Source organism: Dicentrarchus labrax, unplaced genomic scaffold (genome assembly GCF_905237075.1).
Source record: "Dicentrarchus labrax unplaced genomic scaffold, dlabrax2021, whole genome shotgun sequence".
In the NCBI taxonomy this organism is placed as follows: Eukaryota; Metazoa; Chordata; class Actinopteri; family Moronidae; genus Dicentrarchus; species Dicentrarchus labrax.
The window spans coordinates 25919167-25935639 of record NW_026136722.1 but is presented as its reverse complement, the minus strand read 5'-3'; the positions used below and the strand labels follow the sequence as shown (position 1 = coordinate 25935639).

Sequence of the window (16473 nt, the reverse complement as noted above, 5' to 3'; positions counted from 1 at the left end):
AATATGATATCATGAAATAAACCCAACTTGTTCATCATCCCTGCACTGAAGTAGATCTTTCTCGTATGTCCCCTCCTTCAGCCAAGACATTAATGAGGTGGTTATTGGCACGACCTTTTTAGAGTTTACATGAAACCCATGGTCAAGAGGGGATGAGATTTAGGGGTGGTGTTATTGAGCCCTTTTGCAGATGCATACATAGTATTTGACCCTTTACATGTGCTGCAAGAGACACAAATTTTCTATACAGTACCCTGATTGATTTGCTTTACCAAAGCCATAGAGGTGATTAGTGAACTCTTCTGTACCACTGAACACAAGCTCATCAAAGTCCCAAGTGTTCCCCACTGCAGCAAAGATTGGCATGAGCTTTGAGTCCTGATTCAGATCATGCTAGCCTTGCATGCCTTTACAGGTGGCGACTGCAGTACAGCATTCAAAGTAGGCAATATATCAAATACATTCCTACGTGGGAATATCAATAAATTTGCGATTTGGCAGATGACCATTTCATCTTATTCAAGGTTCAAAGTTTTCTCTGGTTGCGAGCCACCATGACCAAAAAAAAAAAAAGAACGTGACTCTACGGACAATTTATCTGCAAGTGTCTCCTTCCTGAGTCTTTACTGTACAAATGTGTTAATTTATTTTCTGTAGTTCCCATAAACCTGTTGGGAAAGCCAAGATTTTTTTGTGACATTAATGTTATCGTATATCTTTCTGTACAGATGATTTGGACCCTTAGGTAGAGATGAGACACTAGGTCCCATGGCCGTCCCATTTAGTGGTGTATAGGGACAGTGGTAGGACCTACAGGATATTTCAGCTGTAAATTTACTTTAGTTTTCTTCTTGTTGTATGTAATTTGGCATAATTTTTGTGATTCTGTTTGATTAATCATGCTGTTACTAAGTGTATCTTGCTTTGTCCTTTGCAATATGTAGTTGTATTTCATATTTTTACTATGCTCTCACATTTGTTAAATATATAAAACACTTTGAAATGAGAAAAAGACCCTATTTGGCACACCTGTGAGTGCTCATGCAATTTTGCTGAGTGAACCTGAGGCAGCTGCAAGCCAAAAGTATTGTCCCCCCTAAATTAATAACAGTAAAGTCACTCCAGTATGCAGTGGTTAATTCAGATTTTTTTAATGCCCTTATTATTATATTTTACACCGATCAGCCTTAATACTATGACCACCTGAGCACCCTGATGGTCATAATGTTCTGCAGCCTCATACCAACAAACTGTGATGCACTGTGTGTTCTGACACCTTTCTATCAGAACCAGCATTAACTGTTTCAGCAGTTTGAGCTAGAGTAGCTCGTCTGTTGGATCGGACTGCACGGGCCAGCCTTCACTCGCTACGTGCATCAATGAGACTTGACCCCCTCTGTCTCTGATTTACTGCTTCCTTGGACCGCTTTTGATAGATACTGACCACTGCAGACCGGGAACAACCAACAAGACCTGCAGGTTTGGAGATGTTCTGACCCAGTCGTCCAGCCATCACAGCGTTTTCCCTTGTCAAAGTTGATCAAATTCTGTCATTGTCAGGGCTCCACATCTAAGGCTAGCTGAAGAAGCAAAACCTCATAAATAAAAATGTCTTCTCACCTGAACAGACCACGCTAGCGTCCTCACCGTGTCCACAGTCGTGTGTCCCAAATCCTCTGTGCCGACACTCACTTAGAGACCTTTCACTTCCTGAACAGGCCACATCATCAAGCCAGATTTGTCCAGTTCCTTGACCAAAGTGGGCCGATTCAGTGGCACTCAGTGCTGTACCACAGTTCAACTGTCTGCACACCACCGTAGCATCATTTAAGTCCCAACTGTCATCACAGACTGTTCCCCAGGCACCGTTGTAATAGATTTCAACTCTTCCAGAGCACCGAGTAGACCCAGACCCAGCCAATCTGATCTGCACACCTAATGGACGTGTAAGAAATATCAGACATTATTTTGATTTTTTAACACATAAGATACATGGAAAACCACAGTAATTGTAGCTATCACACAGCAGAATGGACTGACCTGCAGCAGTTGACAATGAGATCAAGAGAAGAAAGACTATAGGAGAGAAAAAAAAGTTGTTGACAGTAAAATTGTCATCTCCCATAAATATGGTAATACATACTCTGTATTATACAACAGCATGGGGCACATTCTATCTTCACTCCCCAGGGCCTTCTGGCACACATATTATTCTGCAGATCATTAGATTTTTTGGTTTTGGTTTTTATTTTTTATTTCTCACTGTAATTGTGTAAAAAAACAGCAATTCTAGTAGATGGTACAAAGTACATGACTTGACTTGAAAATCTGAGTTACTCACCTAAAAGCTCACTAGGTAGAAGGCTCCACATCCTGGTGAATGCAGGGGACACAGAGAAGCGTACAGGCTCAGAAGGGTTGGTATAGACACAGAGAGACAGTGCTGCTGTCCAGTTTGCAGCTTCTCTGTCTGTCTTCGCAGTGGAAGGAGCTTTCTTACACATACTGTGCATTTACCATAAAAAGTAGAGAAAGAGGAATTTGTAGGCTATAGGCTATCTTTTCACAACCCAGCCCCTGTGTTCTTGCCCATGACATATATTTTTAAAACCACACAGCTAGTAATTGCAGCACTCCCGCAGCTGCATAGTAAAAGTGTGATAAAGAAAAAAATAGTTAAATTGAAAACAATACTGGACCCTGCTCAAATGTTATAAAATATCTCCCTTTCAAAGACTGGACCAGAAGGAAGATTACCACTTTAAAACAATTTAATTCAACCAGACTTTTCTGCAATTTTTATTTTCAAGAGGTTTTTAAACCAACCATTTACTGGACATTACAGAATCACACATGAAAAACAATGGTGAAAAATATAATGAATGTATGGATACATAAACCACACCTCAGATTAGGCCACATGTACATGTGTGCTTTGCTTTGTGATTATTATGTTCAATTTCTGCCAACAGATCCTCCTAAATGCTACACACTGGGCCTTCAAAACACATTTTTCAAAGTCTCTGTTTAAAACAAAACAAAAAAAGCCACCCACAGTCTGTGTTTTTTACCAACTCAGGAGCTAACAATAGCTAAACTACCTATAGCTGACAAAATCTGTCAGAAAAAGTCATTTTAGATGGAAATACACTGTTTGCTTGAAATAAGAAGCCTACCACTGTCTGAAATCAAACACCCACTATATCCACAATTATTATGATTTTTCTGATTTTTCAGTGATAAAGCTGCTCATATTCTAACTTTAAATTGCGTGTGAGCCATGCAAGAATGGAAATCCTGACACAAATGGGGGACAGCTGACTCTTTTAGTAAGATTATTTCAATGTTGAATTATAGCATCAAAACACAGAATGTGTCCCTTCAAGCTATGTAGGCATTGCAATAAATGGTGCAATAACATCATTAAGCCCAATAACTGGTGTTTGGTATGATTGTAAGACAATCACAAAGGCACAGTACACTGTCAATGGGTTCCATATTCTCAGCTCAATCCTATTCTAAACTTACAATTGTACATAGCACTGAAACACAGCCGTGCAGTTTTATGTATTATGTATAGTGTTCATTTGATGTAAGTGTAAAAAGTTGAGGGATTGGTGTGAAAAATATTATTTTACTTCTTCTTTCTTCAAAATGATCACTCTCACACCCACACAGGCACATACAGGAAACTGTGTGCAAGTTTAAGGTTTTATTTATGATGCACTTTTGCAGTGCATTGCTGAGTATGTAAAATAAGTGTTCTAGCTTGATCCTATGCAGTTTCTGTGATTATTTTCATTTGTCCATAACCGGTTTTAAATAATAATAATAATACATTAAATTATTAGAGGCACCTCTCTGGGCACTCGAGGACACCGTACAACACAAAAAAACAAACAAAAAAAAAAACAGCAAGAAATAAGAAACAGATAAGAAAAGACAATGTAGATGGTTAAGTGGGGTAGGCAGTTCTGAATAGGTGAGTTTTTAATCTTGATTTGAAGAGTGTGAGAGAGTCCAGGTTCCTGAGGTCCGGTGGGAGTGAGTTCCAGAGTTGGGGGGCAGAGCGGCTGAAAGCCCTGCTCCCCATGGTGACGAGGCGGGCGGGAGGGACAGAGAGGTGGACAGAGGAGGCAGATCTGAGGGAACGGGAAGGGTTGGCGATGTGGAGGAGTTCGGACAGATAAGGAGGGGAGAGGTTGTGGATGGCCTTCAACGTGAATAGGAGGATTTTGAAGTCAATGCGGAGTTTTACTGGGAGCCAGTGGAGTTGCTGTAGAACAGGGGTGATGTGGTGGATGGAGGGGGTTCTGGTGATAATTCGAGCTGCAGATAATTCGAGATAACTCCTTGTAGTAACTTAAAACTCCATGACTGTTTCTTGACATAGTGCCTCCTGGGCACTGTTGCTTACTGTCATGACCTCATATTTCACTGACATTTGTATGTCCTCTCCTAACCCCTTCAGACCCTTCTTTTTTACTTTTTGCAACATTTAACACCACTTGAAAGATGGAATGTATGAATAGAAGTGTAATATCACATGTTTCAGTGCAAGTTCTTACACAGGATTTTTTTCAAATATCGCTGTCCATTAGAATGAACAGTGGGTCAGAAACCATGTTATTGAACTCAATTCACCAGTATTGATGAATGACCTTATTACTATAAAAACAGTACATCAGAACAAGGGAATGAGTTGATAATCAGTTGAGAATATTCCAAATGCAGAACAAAAAAATAAAAAATAAATAAAATTATATTTTAAAACTGTTTGGACCTTACAAAAAAAACATAATTTGAACTGTTCAAGTTCATGTTCCATGTGATGTCAATGTGACAATTATAAGACAAAAAATAGGTATGATGTTGTCATATGATGTTGGTATTATAACTACTGTTTGGACCCGATGTCCATTGAAATGGACAAGAAAAATAACAATTAAAGGGTTTTGATTCTCATTTCTGGTTGCATTAAGGATGGGAAAAAGTCATTATTATATTTTTCACAACCTTGGAACATAAGGCGGGTCTGAAGGGGCTAACTTGTGAAGCCATTCTGTGCTCACAGTCTTGTACTGATGTATAAGGTATTCCAGTGCAATGAAACCCAATGATGTTACTATCTTCTTTGCTGATCATGGTCCTCATCACAAACCGCTTTCTTCTTTTGGTTGCTCCTGCCCCTTTCTGGTGTGCTTCAGTTAATACAGTGCTGTTCCCCCTCCTCCTCTTCACTGACTGCACACTGGTTCCTAAGAGAAACAAGTGTATCATGAATATAAAATAATTTTTGTGACTATCACACAATTACTTTCTGAAACACAAACATTTACATCGAAGTGTGTCCAGGCTGCTTGGCACATTGTCTCTTCCTACGGACTAGAGAGGCCACCACCAAGACCATTAGGAGCAGCAGCAAGGGGGAAAAGACTAAGACACTACTGTCTTCAAACCGGTCCCATTTCCATTTTATTTTAGAGAACCTCTAACATTCACACCTAGGAAGTGGATTCAAATAAAAGACTGTCCGTATACAAACTGTATGAGTGGCTGACAGACTTGAAGTTGAGAAATTGTGAGGCTGTGTTAATATTATTAACATAAAGCTTGTTTCAATGTAGTTGCAGTTTTAGAATATTTACATTGTGCATATTATAAGAGGAAGTGACGTCTTCCTCTCTTCTATGCGCCGTGTGCAGGCAGTCAATAATAGTGTGGTGTCTGGGGCACATTTGAGCTTCTTTTTCACTCTATCTCTCTGAATCTCTGGATTAGGATGTGCCTGTAGCTTGTAAATATTTAAAGTTAGTTTGACCTTCTCTCTCACTCTTTCTCTCCAGATCTCTGGATTAGTGTGTTTATATATGTAAACAGCAGTTTGTTTCCTCCTGTAAATATTTAAATAGTTTTATCTTCTCCCTTCCATGTAGATTTTTAAGTTCTACATTTTTCCTTCAAATATACATCGCATGTTCAAAGTGTGTGTATGTAAAGTCCCATTGTTATATACTAATTAGAAACAGGTTTGCATTTGCACTACAGTTTGAAGTGATGTATTTATTGATCAAACAAGACAAAACAAGTAATAGTAACTCAACCAATGATTAAAAGAATAATAAAAGACTGATATTCAAGCCAACCTAGGGTAATTTAATTTTTTTATTCAGATCAGCATTGGTGCCAACGTGGGTTAAACCATTGGTAGTATATATAATGGACAGAGCATCCAGGTCTGTGTGTCTTAAACCTGCATCTTATGTAATGCCCAGCAGGGGTACTCTTATGGAGATTCATTATTATTATTATAAATAAAGTATGGCCCCTTAAAGGGTAATATAGACAGATAAAACCGGGTATGCTTTAGGGCGTGGCTAACTTGTGATTGACAGGTTATTCTCAGTGAGTCCATCCAGCTCAGCGCACCAAACTCAGATCAAACTGTCAAACTAGGCAGTGCTGATCAAATATGGATCCAGATTCTGTTACTGCGTTGCCTATTTCTAAAATTTAAACATATTTTAACTGTACTGTTTAGTTGTAATACAAGATTGTGAGTGACCAGGAGAGCCACCATTGTTTCCTGTTATGGATGAGTCGAAACTGTGTAGCCAATGAGAGCAGCTCAACTCGTAGCATATCTCATCCATTGGCTCAGACAAACTGTCATGGAGATGACCATATCGCCAAACTTGAGGCTTCAGAACGGTACTCCACAAACCAATGGGTGACATCATGATAGGTTCACACTTAAACAAACACTGAGGCATTGGGGGTGCTGCCAGTGACCTGTGGCCTGGGCAGGTTTTGGTCGACTTAAATATCATAGGTTCGGGCAGTGACAAAGTGTCTTTAACTTTCAAGGGCATTAAAATCCAGTGGCCCCCCAAAAATGATGCCAGTGGATAAGTGATGTGAGTTGTTATTAAAATGTTTTCATTATGTGTAATGAAAAAAAACAACTTCAATTTGGGACATTGCTTGTTATGTGTGGAACTGATGGACTGGTCTTGCAATCCATTTTCAAAACCAAACGCAAACCAAAGCCTTTAACTAATTGGGAATCCTCTCTAATTGTATCCGGAATCATCTGTTTGTATTGGTTTACATCCCCACGAAAAAGCACAGCAGCATTTACCAGCCAAACATTAAATTAACCAACCCCTTGATTTAATGAATAGAGAAAATTCTAAAATTTAAACCAACATTCAGAACTTTCAAACGTTTTTTCCTAATTTACTTTCTCTACTAATTTAGAAAGCATTGTTGTTTTCTAACTGTGATGACCCAAAATAGAGGTCCTGTTTGCCTTTCAGATAATGGAAAGGAAAACTCAACATTAGTTTTACTATGTCAACTTAAATATAAGGTCAGTGATATGTAAATGAGTGATCTGACCAGTGAAAGTTTACTTTTGTGTTGTCTCAATTGCACTTGAACCTGTGCATACACTATTAATTTCATTAAATTGCATGTAATTTGGTCACTGAGGACGCTCCCTATGGTTAGGCCAGTGTCTTGCATTGTAGAAAGTGGTTACAATGGTATATATGGCGGCTGCGGCTCAGAGGCAGAGCGGGTAGTCCCCTAATCTGAAGGTTGTTGGTTTGATCCCTGGCTCCTGGTGCCACATGTAGAAGTATCCTTGAGCAAGATACTGAACTCTGAATTGCTCCCGATGCCGTGCATCGGTGTGTGAATGTGTATGAATGTTAGTTTCTGTTCGATGGACTTTGTCATCACTGTGTTAAAGGGTGAATGTGGCACGTAGTTTAAAAGCGCTTTGAGTGGTCGGAAGACTAGAAAGGCGCTATACAAGTACAGGTCCATTTACCATATATGTGTGTACACAGAGGCCACTTTTGGGTACGCCTGTACAATCTATACCATAAACTATGTAGTACAGTGTTCCACAGGGCTGCATTATATTCAGAGATGTTTTAAATAACATACTGTAGAGCAGTGTGAAATAAGATGATTGCATGTTAACTGACTTGGGAAGAAAGGCAAAGAATTGTTTGTTTTAATATAGGAGGCGGGGAAAAGTCATTGATGTGCTAACAAACGAAGTAGGTGGGGACATGTCACTGGTGTGCAAACAAAACCAGCATACACGTCTGTCTTATTTCACTTCAAACTTGTGAGAATTTACTTCCAGTGCTGCTGCAACGAAAAGCTGTGATAATACTTAGACTCATTTGAAAATCTTTGAGATTTTCTGGGATCCCAAATATGGAGGAGCTTGCAGCCTGTGGTAAGACAAAGATAAATCCTCTCAGGGCGATGTTTAATGTGATGTAATATCTGAGGCAAATGTGGCTATGAATGCTATATGAGGCTTATGGTGCGGCAGTTGCTTAATCCATTTTGGAACTGGAGAGTGGCTGGTTCAAGTCCAGCATGGACCGCATCATTGTTTAGATCGGTAGTTGGAGAAGTGCCAGTTCACTTCCGCAGCACTGAACCCTTAACTGCTCACAACGACATTGTCAGATTTGCATGTCTATAAGCCCTGTGTGAAAAAATTATTCATACAAACATCATTTTTAATGTGATCCGGTTCTGTTTTTGTAAATGTAAACTGACAATTATTAATTGTATGCTTTTGTCATCCCTTGCATCACCAGTAACTACAAATGGATCAGTCTTGAACGTTTTGTCCCCTGAGAATTGTGACATTGAAATTTTAGACAATGGAAGGACCATCAATGATTTCATAGACAATAAAATAAAGGAACTTGGTTCAGAGGTGAGTATCAGAGATATCATGATTCTTCCCTGACTATGAACCTATAATTATGTGAAAGTATTGTGAGACAGTTTGTGTGTGCTGTTTCGAAATAAAATGTAAACTTTATTCATTCAGGACAGTGAACAGCCATTCTATGTGGCAAATGTAGATGATATGGTTAAGAAGCACCTGAGATGGATCACTACATTACCTCGAGTCAAGCCTTTCTATGCACTGAAGTGCAACAGCTCACCAGCGGTTTTGAGGACGATGATTGCTCTGGGCACAGGTTTTGACTGTGCTAGCAAGGTACTGTGAAGTGTTTTAAACATAATCTAACTCTGCTTTCTTTCTTCACAATCTGTCTGAGAAGGTTATTTCCTTCTCATCTGAAGCATGTTTCATTCTAACAGGGTGAGATTCAGCTGGCCCTGTCCCTCGGAGTATCACCGGATAAAATCATTTATGCACACACAACCAAAGCACGGTCGTACATCAAATATGCCCGTACTCATGGAGTAAATATGATGACTTTTGACAACGAGGATGAACTCGTAAAAATTTCTCTCTGTCATCCTACAGCCAGGTAAGAGAACAACTACTAATATTTTTGCTTCTACATTTAGTGTAAATTCTTGTTAAAGTCTTAATTAATATTTTTGAATTATGTTCCAGACTGGTACTCCGCATTGCAGTGGATGACACTGACTCGCTGCGAAGACTCAGTTTAAAGTTTGGAGCAACACTGGGGACAGTGGATAAGCTGCTGGGGCGTGCTCGGGAGCTGGACCTGGATGTCATTGGGGTCAGCTTCCATGTAGGCAGCGGGTGCACTGAAAGCTCGGCATTCAAACAGGCCATAGCAGATGCTCGACATGTCTTTGACATAGCGGTAAGTCATGAGTCATGAGAGCAGGACAAGGAGACAGACAGAAGTCATTAAAAGGAGAGAGCTTTGAGTGTTTGAGCAGAACTTACATAAGTTAAAATGTGCAGTGGGCAATTATCCAATGTAATGAAGACTATAACAAATTTAACAGGGTTAAATAAGCCACCAGCAACTCAGAAGCACTCAACCAGAAATTATACGCTGACCACAGCACGTCAGAGAGGGTCATGTTTCAGTCAGGCAGCATAGAGTTAGGTATTGGTTTGTAGACATAATGGGCAAAAAATATATAATTTAATTAGTCGAATAATTAACAGTCTTTTTATATACACTTATGTTTTTCAGAGTTTGTTGGGATTCCAGATGAGTCTATTGGATATAGGTGGAGGGTTCTCTGGGAGAGATGACGTCGGAGTGAAATTTGAAGAGGTAAAATAAAGAAAATATACAGTGTTAGTGCTTGTTATTTGTTGTGATGCACTGTGTGACAAATATGACAAATAATTATTACAACTATTTTCTGTTCAAGTGTCTGTTTAGCTTCAAGGACCTCTCAAGGAAACCTTAGACAGTCCATCTGAGTGTATAATGAATCTGTTGTCTTTATTATTTTTTTTAAATATATCTGCATCCTTTTCATTATTAGAGGTTGTGTGACTTCATGGCATGACAACATTTTATGCAATGCTGGAGAAACCCAACTTTGTCATTAATGACAAAACCTTTGGTTTTCATCCAGACTCTCAAATGACACATGCAGAAACCTTACCTTTGTTGCCTGTAATATCAGTGATATTGGTGGTGTAATACCTGGGAAATATGCTATGAACCTATTGTGTTTTGCCTTCCTAGGTTTCAGAAGTCATTAATGGAGCACTGGATGAATACTTCCCCTCTGACAGTGAGCTGGAGATCATCGCTGAGCCAGGCCGATACTATGTGGAATCATCCTTTACACTGGCAGCAAACGTCATTGCCAAAAGAGTCGTCCTAGATGATACGGAACACAGCGGTAATGTATAGATCTGTTTTCTATCCAGTATTAACACATGGATGTCAGAACTATACAAAGTGCAGTTTCATTTAAATGTGTCGAATACGAATATAGCTAATTGAGTTAGTTGAACAGATACAGATAATGGTGTACTTGAAAAGATGCCCTTCTAGTAACTTTCATTACTTTGTGTGCCTTTTTTTCCAGACATTTTGGAAATCAGCCCTGACAAAATGATAATGTACTACCTTAATGATGGATTATACGGCTCCTTGAGTTCCATTACCCTTGCCCCTTCTCTCTACAAGTTTGTGCCATACCTTCCCACGGTAAATATTAACCTTGTTGCCACATTGGATGATTCTGCAATTAGATTATTCATTAATTATTCAATTACACTTAGTGGGTCACATAAATTGATATTACCTTCATGTTCAGTAATTTAGAATCGTTTGTTGAAAACAAAATGTGGAACAGCATGTTGGAGGCTATCACTTATGCCTTAGAAAATTCTTAAATGTTAAATAGACTGTAGGAGAATATGAGAACAAGTGTGATGCAGGTTTTATATTTCAATGTATTTCAATCTACGCAGGCCGATGAAGGCAGTGAGCAGAAATACCGGTCTATCATCTGGGGTCCAACCTGCGACAGCATTGACAAACTAACTGATGACTACTGGCTTCCTGAGTTGCACGTGGGGGACTGGCTTCTCATTGACAACACGGGGGCTTACACTGTTAGTATAGGCACTGACTTTAATGGCTTTGAAAGAACACACATTTACCCTGTTGTGACAGCTGAAACATGGCACGCCTTAAACCTTTCTCACGCCTAAAACATTATCTGTTAATGATGTGATAACACTTCTCTCTGAGTTAAGTCTGATATAGTCACACAGTATATAGTATAGGGGTAGTCAGGATGCTACCAATATTTTAACATTGTCAAACTACTTTTCTTAGTATTAATTTTACATTAAGTCCTCAGGGTTACCAGTAAGATCTATGACAGTAATGTCAGGTTTGTGGGTTTTTTTTCTGTAAAACGTGAGGTGTTGTACAATAATATATGGTGTACAGATCATGGAAATAATCAGTACTGTAAATAAGATTCCCAATTCTGTTATGTTGGCACCCATAATTACAGCAGATGCAGAAGATGGAAATGTAATAAAAGTGGACTATTTAGAAAAAAATTAATAAAAGCTCACCCATAACGTTTTTACAGGATACATGTCTCATGTATCATCCAAGTAGAAAGCAAGCAAAACGAACAGTTTTGTTTTGGTCTGAGATACTGGTGCTAGGGCGACATCTAGTGGGAATGGATGTCATATTGCACCCTGTCCAATAATAATGATATTTTAAAATGTTTAGAAATAGGGTGAACTCCTCACTTTGTGCCTTTTTTTACTACCAAATTCTAGGGCTGTCCCTGACAAAAGATGTTCCAACAAAAAATAACAAAATAACTACATTTATTAACCCATAGTTATATTTTACCAACAAATAGACATGTAGACTATAGTGAGTTGAAAATGAAAATATTTATAGCTTTTTCCACTACAACGACAAGTATCTAGCAGACAATAGTTTACACCATGCACGTTACACAAATGTGAGCCCATAAAATTACAAACAGTAGACACTGACCACCCAGACCACAGCAGCTTCAGAGTCAGAACAGATCAACAGCAGATCAAATATGCAATTTAAAAGAGAGACAGAGGGAAACACAGCAGAGGCCACACAGAATGCCACAAAGCCAGCAGTTTCCACAGGAAAGGTTTGTAGAGATGTTCCTCTCAGAGGCAGTTCTGGAGTTTGGTGACAAATTCTGTCAAATTTAAATTAATTTAGATTCATTTAAAGAAAACGTATTTAATGTTAAAACACAAATTAAGCACAGCTTTAAGGTTTTCCACATATGCATGTGGAAGGGCAAGGAGGTCCCAGAACAGAGCCATACCACCAAATATAACATTCTGCTTTTGGATATAAATTTCTTTTGGCAAAAGTGGTCCTGACTGAAATTAATTTAATGATCTGTTATTGCCATGTTTTAGACAAAGTTATTCAGTGAAAAGACAAATGTCTAAAGATTAAGAAATAAGACTATTGATTGATTTTTAATGCAACCTTTATATATTTCTATTCAGTGCTTTACTAATGTGCCACAATAATAAAATGTTTGTGTTTAAATATCCTCACTGGGGAGCTTTTCCAATTAAATATTAATACGTGATTGTTTTCTCTTAAATCAGCCTATATTTCCGCCACCCCATGTACATTTCTGTATATCGGCCACTGGTTCTGCTAAATATATCAATTCAATTCAATTCAATTAAATTTTATTTGTATAGCGCCAATTCATAACAGAAGTTATCTCAGGACACTTTTCAAATAGAGCAGGTCTAGACCGAACTCTTTATAACATTATCCTGCATATTAATAAAAATCTCTCACATCAATAATGTATCTGTCATGCATCTTCTCTCAAATGTTGAAGAGTAAAGTGCTCGGTATACTCACCGTTGCCGACCCGTCTCGCGACAATGTGATGTCAAAATTACGTAGCTCTCACGCCAGGATTTTGGCCAGGTCGCGCACCACTCTGTTTTTTTCAGCTGAAAAGCAGAAAGAGGAAGATGGACGATCTGTACGATCCTTAAATGAAGGAACACAGAGATGCCCAGAGGTGCCAGAATTCATTTAATGTTGGAAAGAGGAAGCCATATGCTGCAAAATTTGGAAGAACCTCTGCGACAGATTTGGAAAAAACAAATCTAGTGCCTAGAAATAGCAAAGTCGGTAGCCTTTCCTCAGTAGCGACACCTCTGTTCAGGAGAAGACTGCAACTAGTGTCGCGACCACCACACGCAAGTATAAATACAGACAGGTCGGCAACGGGGGGTATACCAAGCACTTTATGGTAAGGCTGAAGGACGAAATGTATGTCATTCCACCACCAAACAATGCTGAAAGGGACTAAATCTGATCATTAAAAACTCAGTGAGTTACTTCCACAGCCTTCCAGATATCAATGCTAGACCAACTTCCGCATTTTTATCCAGTATTCATGAAGTGCTGCAATAACATTTTGATAACATTTGAGAGCAAAAATAGATTAATTGAAAATGGATAAATTGGGGATTTTCCGTTTCTGACCAATATACAATATTATATTGATAATACATTATTGAGAAACAGTGACACAAAGTAGCCAATAGCTGGAATTCCCATCGCTCATTTTCCAAACCTCAACTAACCATTTCAAGTCATCACCCTTCCCATGACTTCTTGTAGTGTCTAGATACTGCTTCCCTCTCCAGGTAGGATTAAAATGGACCTCAGGTCATCCATGAGTACTACCCATCTCAACAACCTGGCCCTCTTGTTCTTTGAAAAGGAACTCTGACTCTTTGGACTATGATAAGATCATATCAGTATTCAACATTAAACCCAGGTGTTTGAGCCTTGTTTTGTAGGCCATAAAAACAACAAAGGTAGGCCTGTTTCATATTTGCATCTTAAGAAGTGGTGTTTTAGCCAGACAGGCCTATTGTGGCCAGAAGTGTTCTCTGACATTCACTGACTTAGACACATTAATTTATGAACGCTGCCGCACGAGTACTGACAGGATCTAGAAAAAGAGATCATATTTCTCCTATATTAGTTTCTCTGCACTAGCTCCCTGTAAAATTCAGAAAATAATTTAAAATCCTCCTCCTCACCTATAAAGCTCTTCATGGTCAGACCCCTTCATATCAAAACAAGGCTCTGGATCAGGTGAGTCCTGAACCATCCCTTAGTTATGCTGCTATAGGCCTAGACTATCGGGGGATTTCCCATGGTGCACTGAGCTCCTCTCTTCCTCTCTCTCTCTTTCTGCACTCATTCATGTCCCATTAATGCATGTTACTAACTTTGCTTCTTCCCCGGAGTTCTTGTGCTTTCTCGTCTCGCAGGTTCTTATCGATCCTGGTGGAGCCTCCTGCCATGGTCCTGCTTGACTCCCATGTTAATTTTACTGATATTGTTGTTGTTCACTTCACATCTGGGCAGTCCCACAAAATATGCAAATAGATTCCTTCTTCATTATTTTCATAGATGGGTGTGGGACAAAGCTCAAATTAATCTGTGAATACATTTGAAATTTATCATTTGATAAGTATAATTTCGGGATGAGCAGGTCACATTTTCCTCCACTCTTTACCAATTAATAGGCATTCCAGACCTGGGTCACACCCATCGGTAGGCATGTATCTTGTGGATGTATAGGCAAAGCATTTTTCCAACAAACTTCATGAGCCTGAATAACTGACCTTAACTGTAGATAAAAGAAAAGTTGATGGCAAATTTTTGTGGAGGTCTTCAAATGACCTTGGACCCTCATTATTAATGATATGGGATAGAGTGTGGATGCTGCATTAAGACTAAGAGGGGGAAACCAAAGGTTTACGTTCCAGACAAAAGTAATCTATTTAAAATCGGTGTATGTTTGTTTATGTCATTTCGCATCCCAGTCTCCCAAACTTCCAGTCCACTGCCAAATTTGAACAGAGTGAGATATAATAGGGTCAGTTTTTTCCAGGCTCTGCTTGGGATAAAAACCACAGAAAAGAACTTTTATTTATGAGGGTTGACTATGTTGCATTCCATCAGGAGCCATGATGTGTTTTCTTCTTGGGAGAAGCACTTCTCAAGGTGGCATAAGAGAAGAGAAAAATTCAAAGTTGGTTAAACCAAATGCTCCTTGTTGTTTTACATATGGTGCAACAAAAAAGTGTTGTGGTTTATTCTTTCCGTCTTAATGCACCTCAATCGATGTCTATCTGACATAAACTTTTAGCTATCTGACTATAGTGAGAGACCACAAACTCCCACTGAAGGTACCCAGAATGGTGACACAGACTCACAGAAAGCAAAGACAATTGACCGTTTTACTCCACGTGCAAGATTTATTTGCATCAACCTAGGATACAAGCAAACCAAGTTATCTCGAGAATCAACTAACTAGAACAAAGAAAATCACTCTATTATATGCCTCTTTCCCATGGGTGTCTATTGATGTCTCATGTCTGATAAACAGTAGTCATAACACATCTGATGCCCTACTCTTCAGGACCCAGCCTAGGTCTTTGGAATGTGCTTAGCTCATGGCACACTGATTAACAACTCTCCTAACTAGTGTGAGACAACGAGAATGTGAATACATGAGGATGAACATACATGAACATAAAATATTATACTGTAAGCCTGTAAAATTAAACATGATATAGCACACCATAATATAGTTTGCTTTTATGTTCGCAGAACCTTATCCCTGAATGCATTTTCCCACTTCAAAAGTGTGCACACCAAGATATTTAGATAAAGAAACTGTTGGTATTTCTGTTAGCATTTGCATAATCCAATACATTAGTTAAGTGTAAAAGTGCAAATATTTTATATTTATATTTATATCCTGAAAAAGTAAAAATCAATCAATCAAAAAAATATCTATAACCTGTGGCAGGTCACACACTGCATTGTCCGAATATAGTAAAATATCATCTGAATACATCTAAATATAATTGGATATAGTCTCCATCTTAAGTAGATGTAGGTTTTCTTATTAATACATATGAAATAGATGTACAGTAAGCAGTTTTAATAGTGTTCTGGGTTTGTCCAACCGTATGACCTCAATGAGGAAATAATAAACGGGACGATAACCCCAAACTTCACGTTTATTTATTTTGAAGATTACAAGCAACGAGAAACTCACAAATCATAGATAATTTACCCTTGATGTTATCTATTCATACATTGAAGCTTGAGGTGTCAGCAGTCAGTAGAAAAAAACAGAGCA

General features: G+C 38.7%; 2 protein-coding genes across 2 annotated transcripts in view; one reads left to right on the top strand and one right to left on the bottom strand.

Annotated features, from left to right (window-relative positions):
- LOC127356967 (titin-like) overlaps window positions 1-16473 on the bottom strand; it is a 125511-nt gene that overhangs the window by 36919 nt on the left and 72119 nt on the right. The window lies entirely within an intron of this gene.
- Window positions 8131-11840, top strand: LOC127357008 (ornithine decarboxylase). The gene is made up of 9 exons (XM_051389155.1): window positions 8131-8257; window positions 8631-8752; window positions 8870-9043; window positions 9148-9320; window positions 9410-9626; window positions 9969-10052; window positions 10476-10635; window positions 10825-10946; window positions 11213-11840. Exons 1-9 carry the CDS (start codon window positions 8236-8238, stop codon window positions 11453-11455), a joined length of 1317 nt encoding a protein of 438 aa, XP_051245115.1. The 5' UTR covers window positions 8131-8235; the 3' UTR covers window positions 11456-11840.

Coding starts and splice junctions, on each gene's coding strand:
- LOC127357008 (XM_051389155.1), top strand. CDS start 8,236: ATGGAGGAGCTTGCAGCCTGTG. Junction 8,753..8,869: donor TAAAGGAACTTGGTTCAGAG/GTGAGTATCAGA, acceptor TTATTCATTCAG/GACAGTGAACAGCCATTCTA. Junction 9,044..9,147: donor GTTTTGACTGTGCTAGCAAG/GTACTGTGAAGT, acceptor TCATTCTAACAG/GGTGAGATTCAGCTGGCCCT.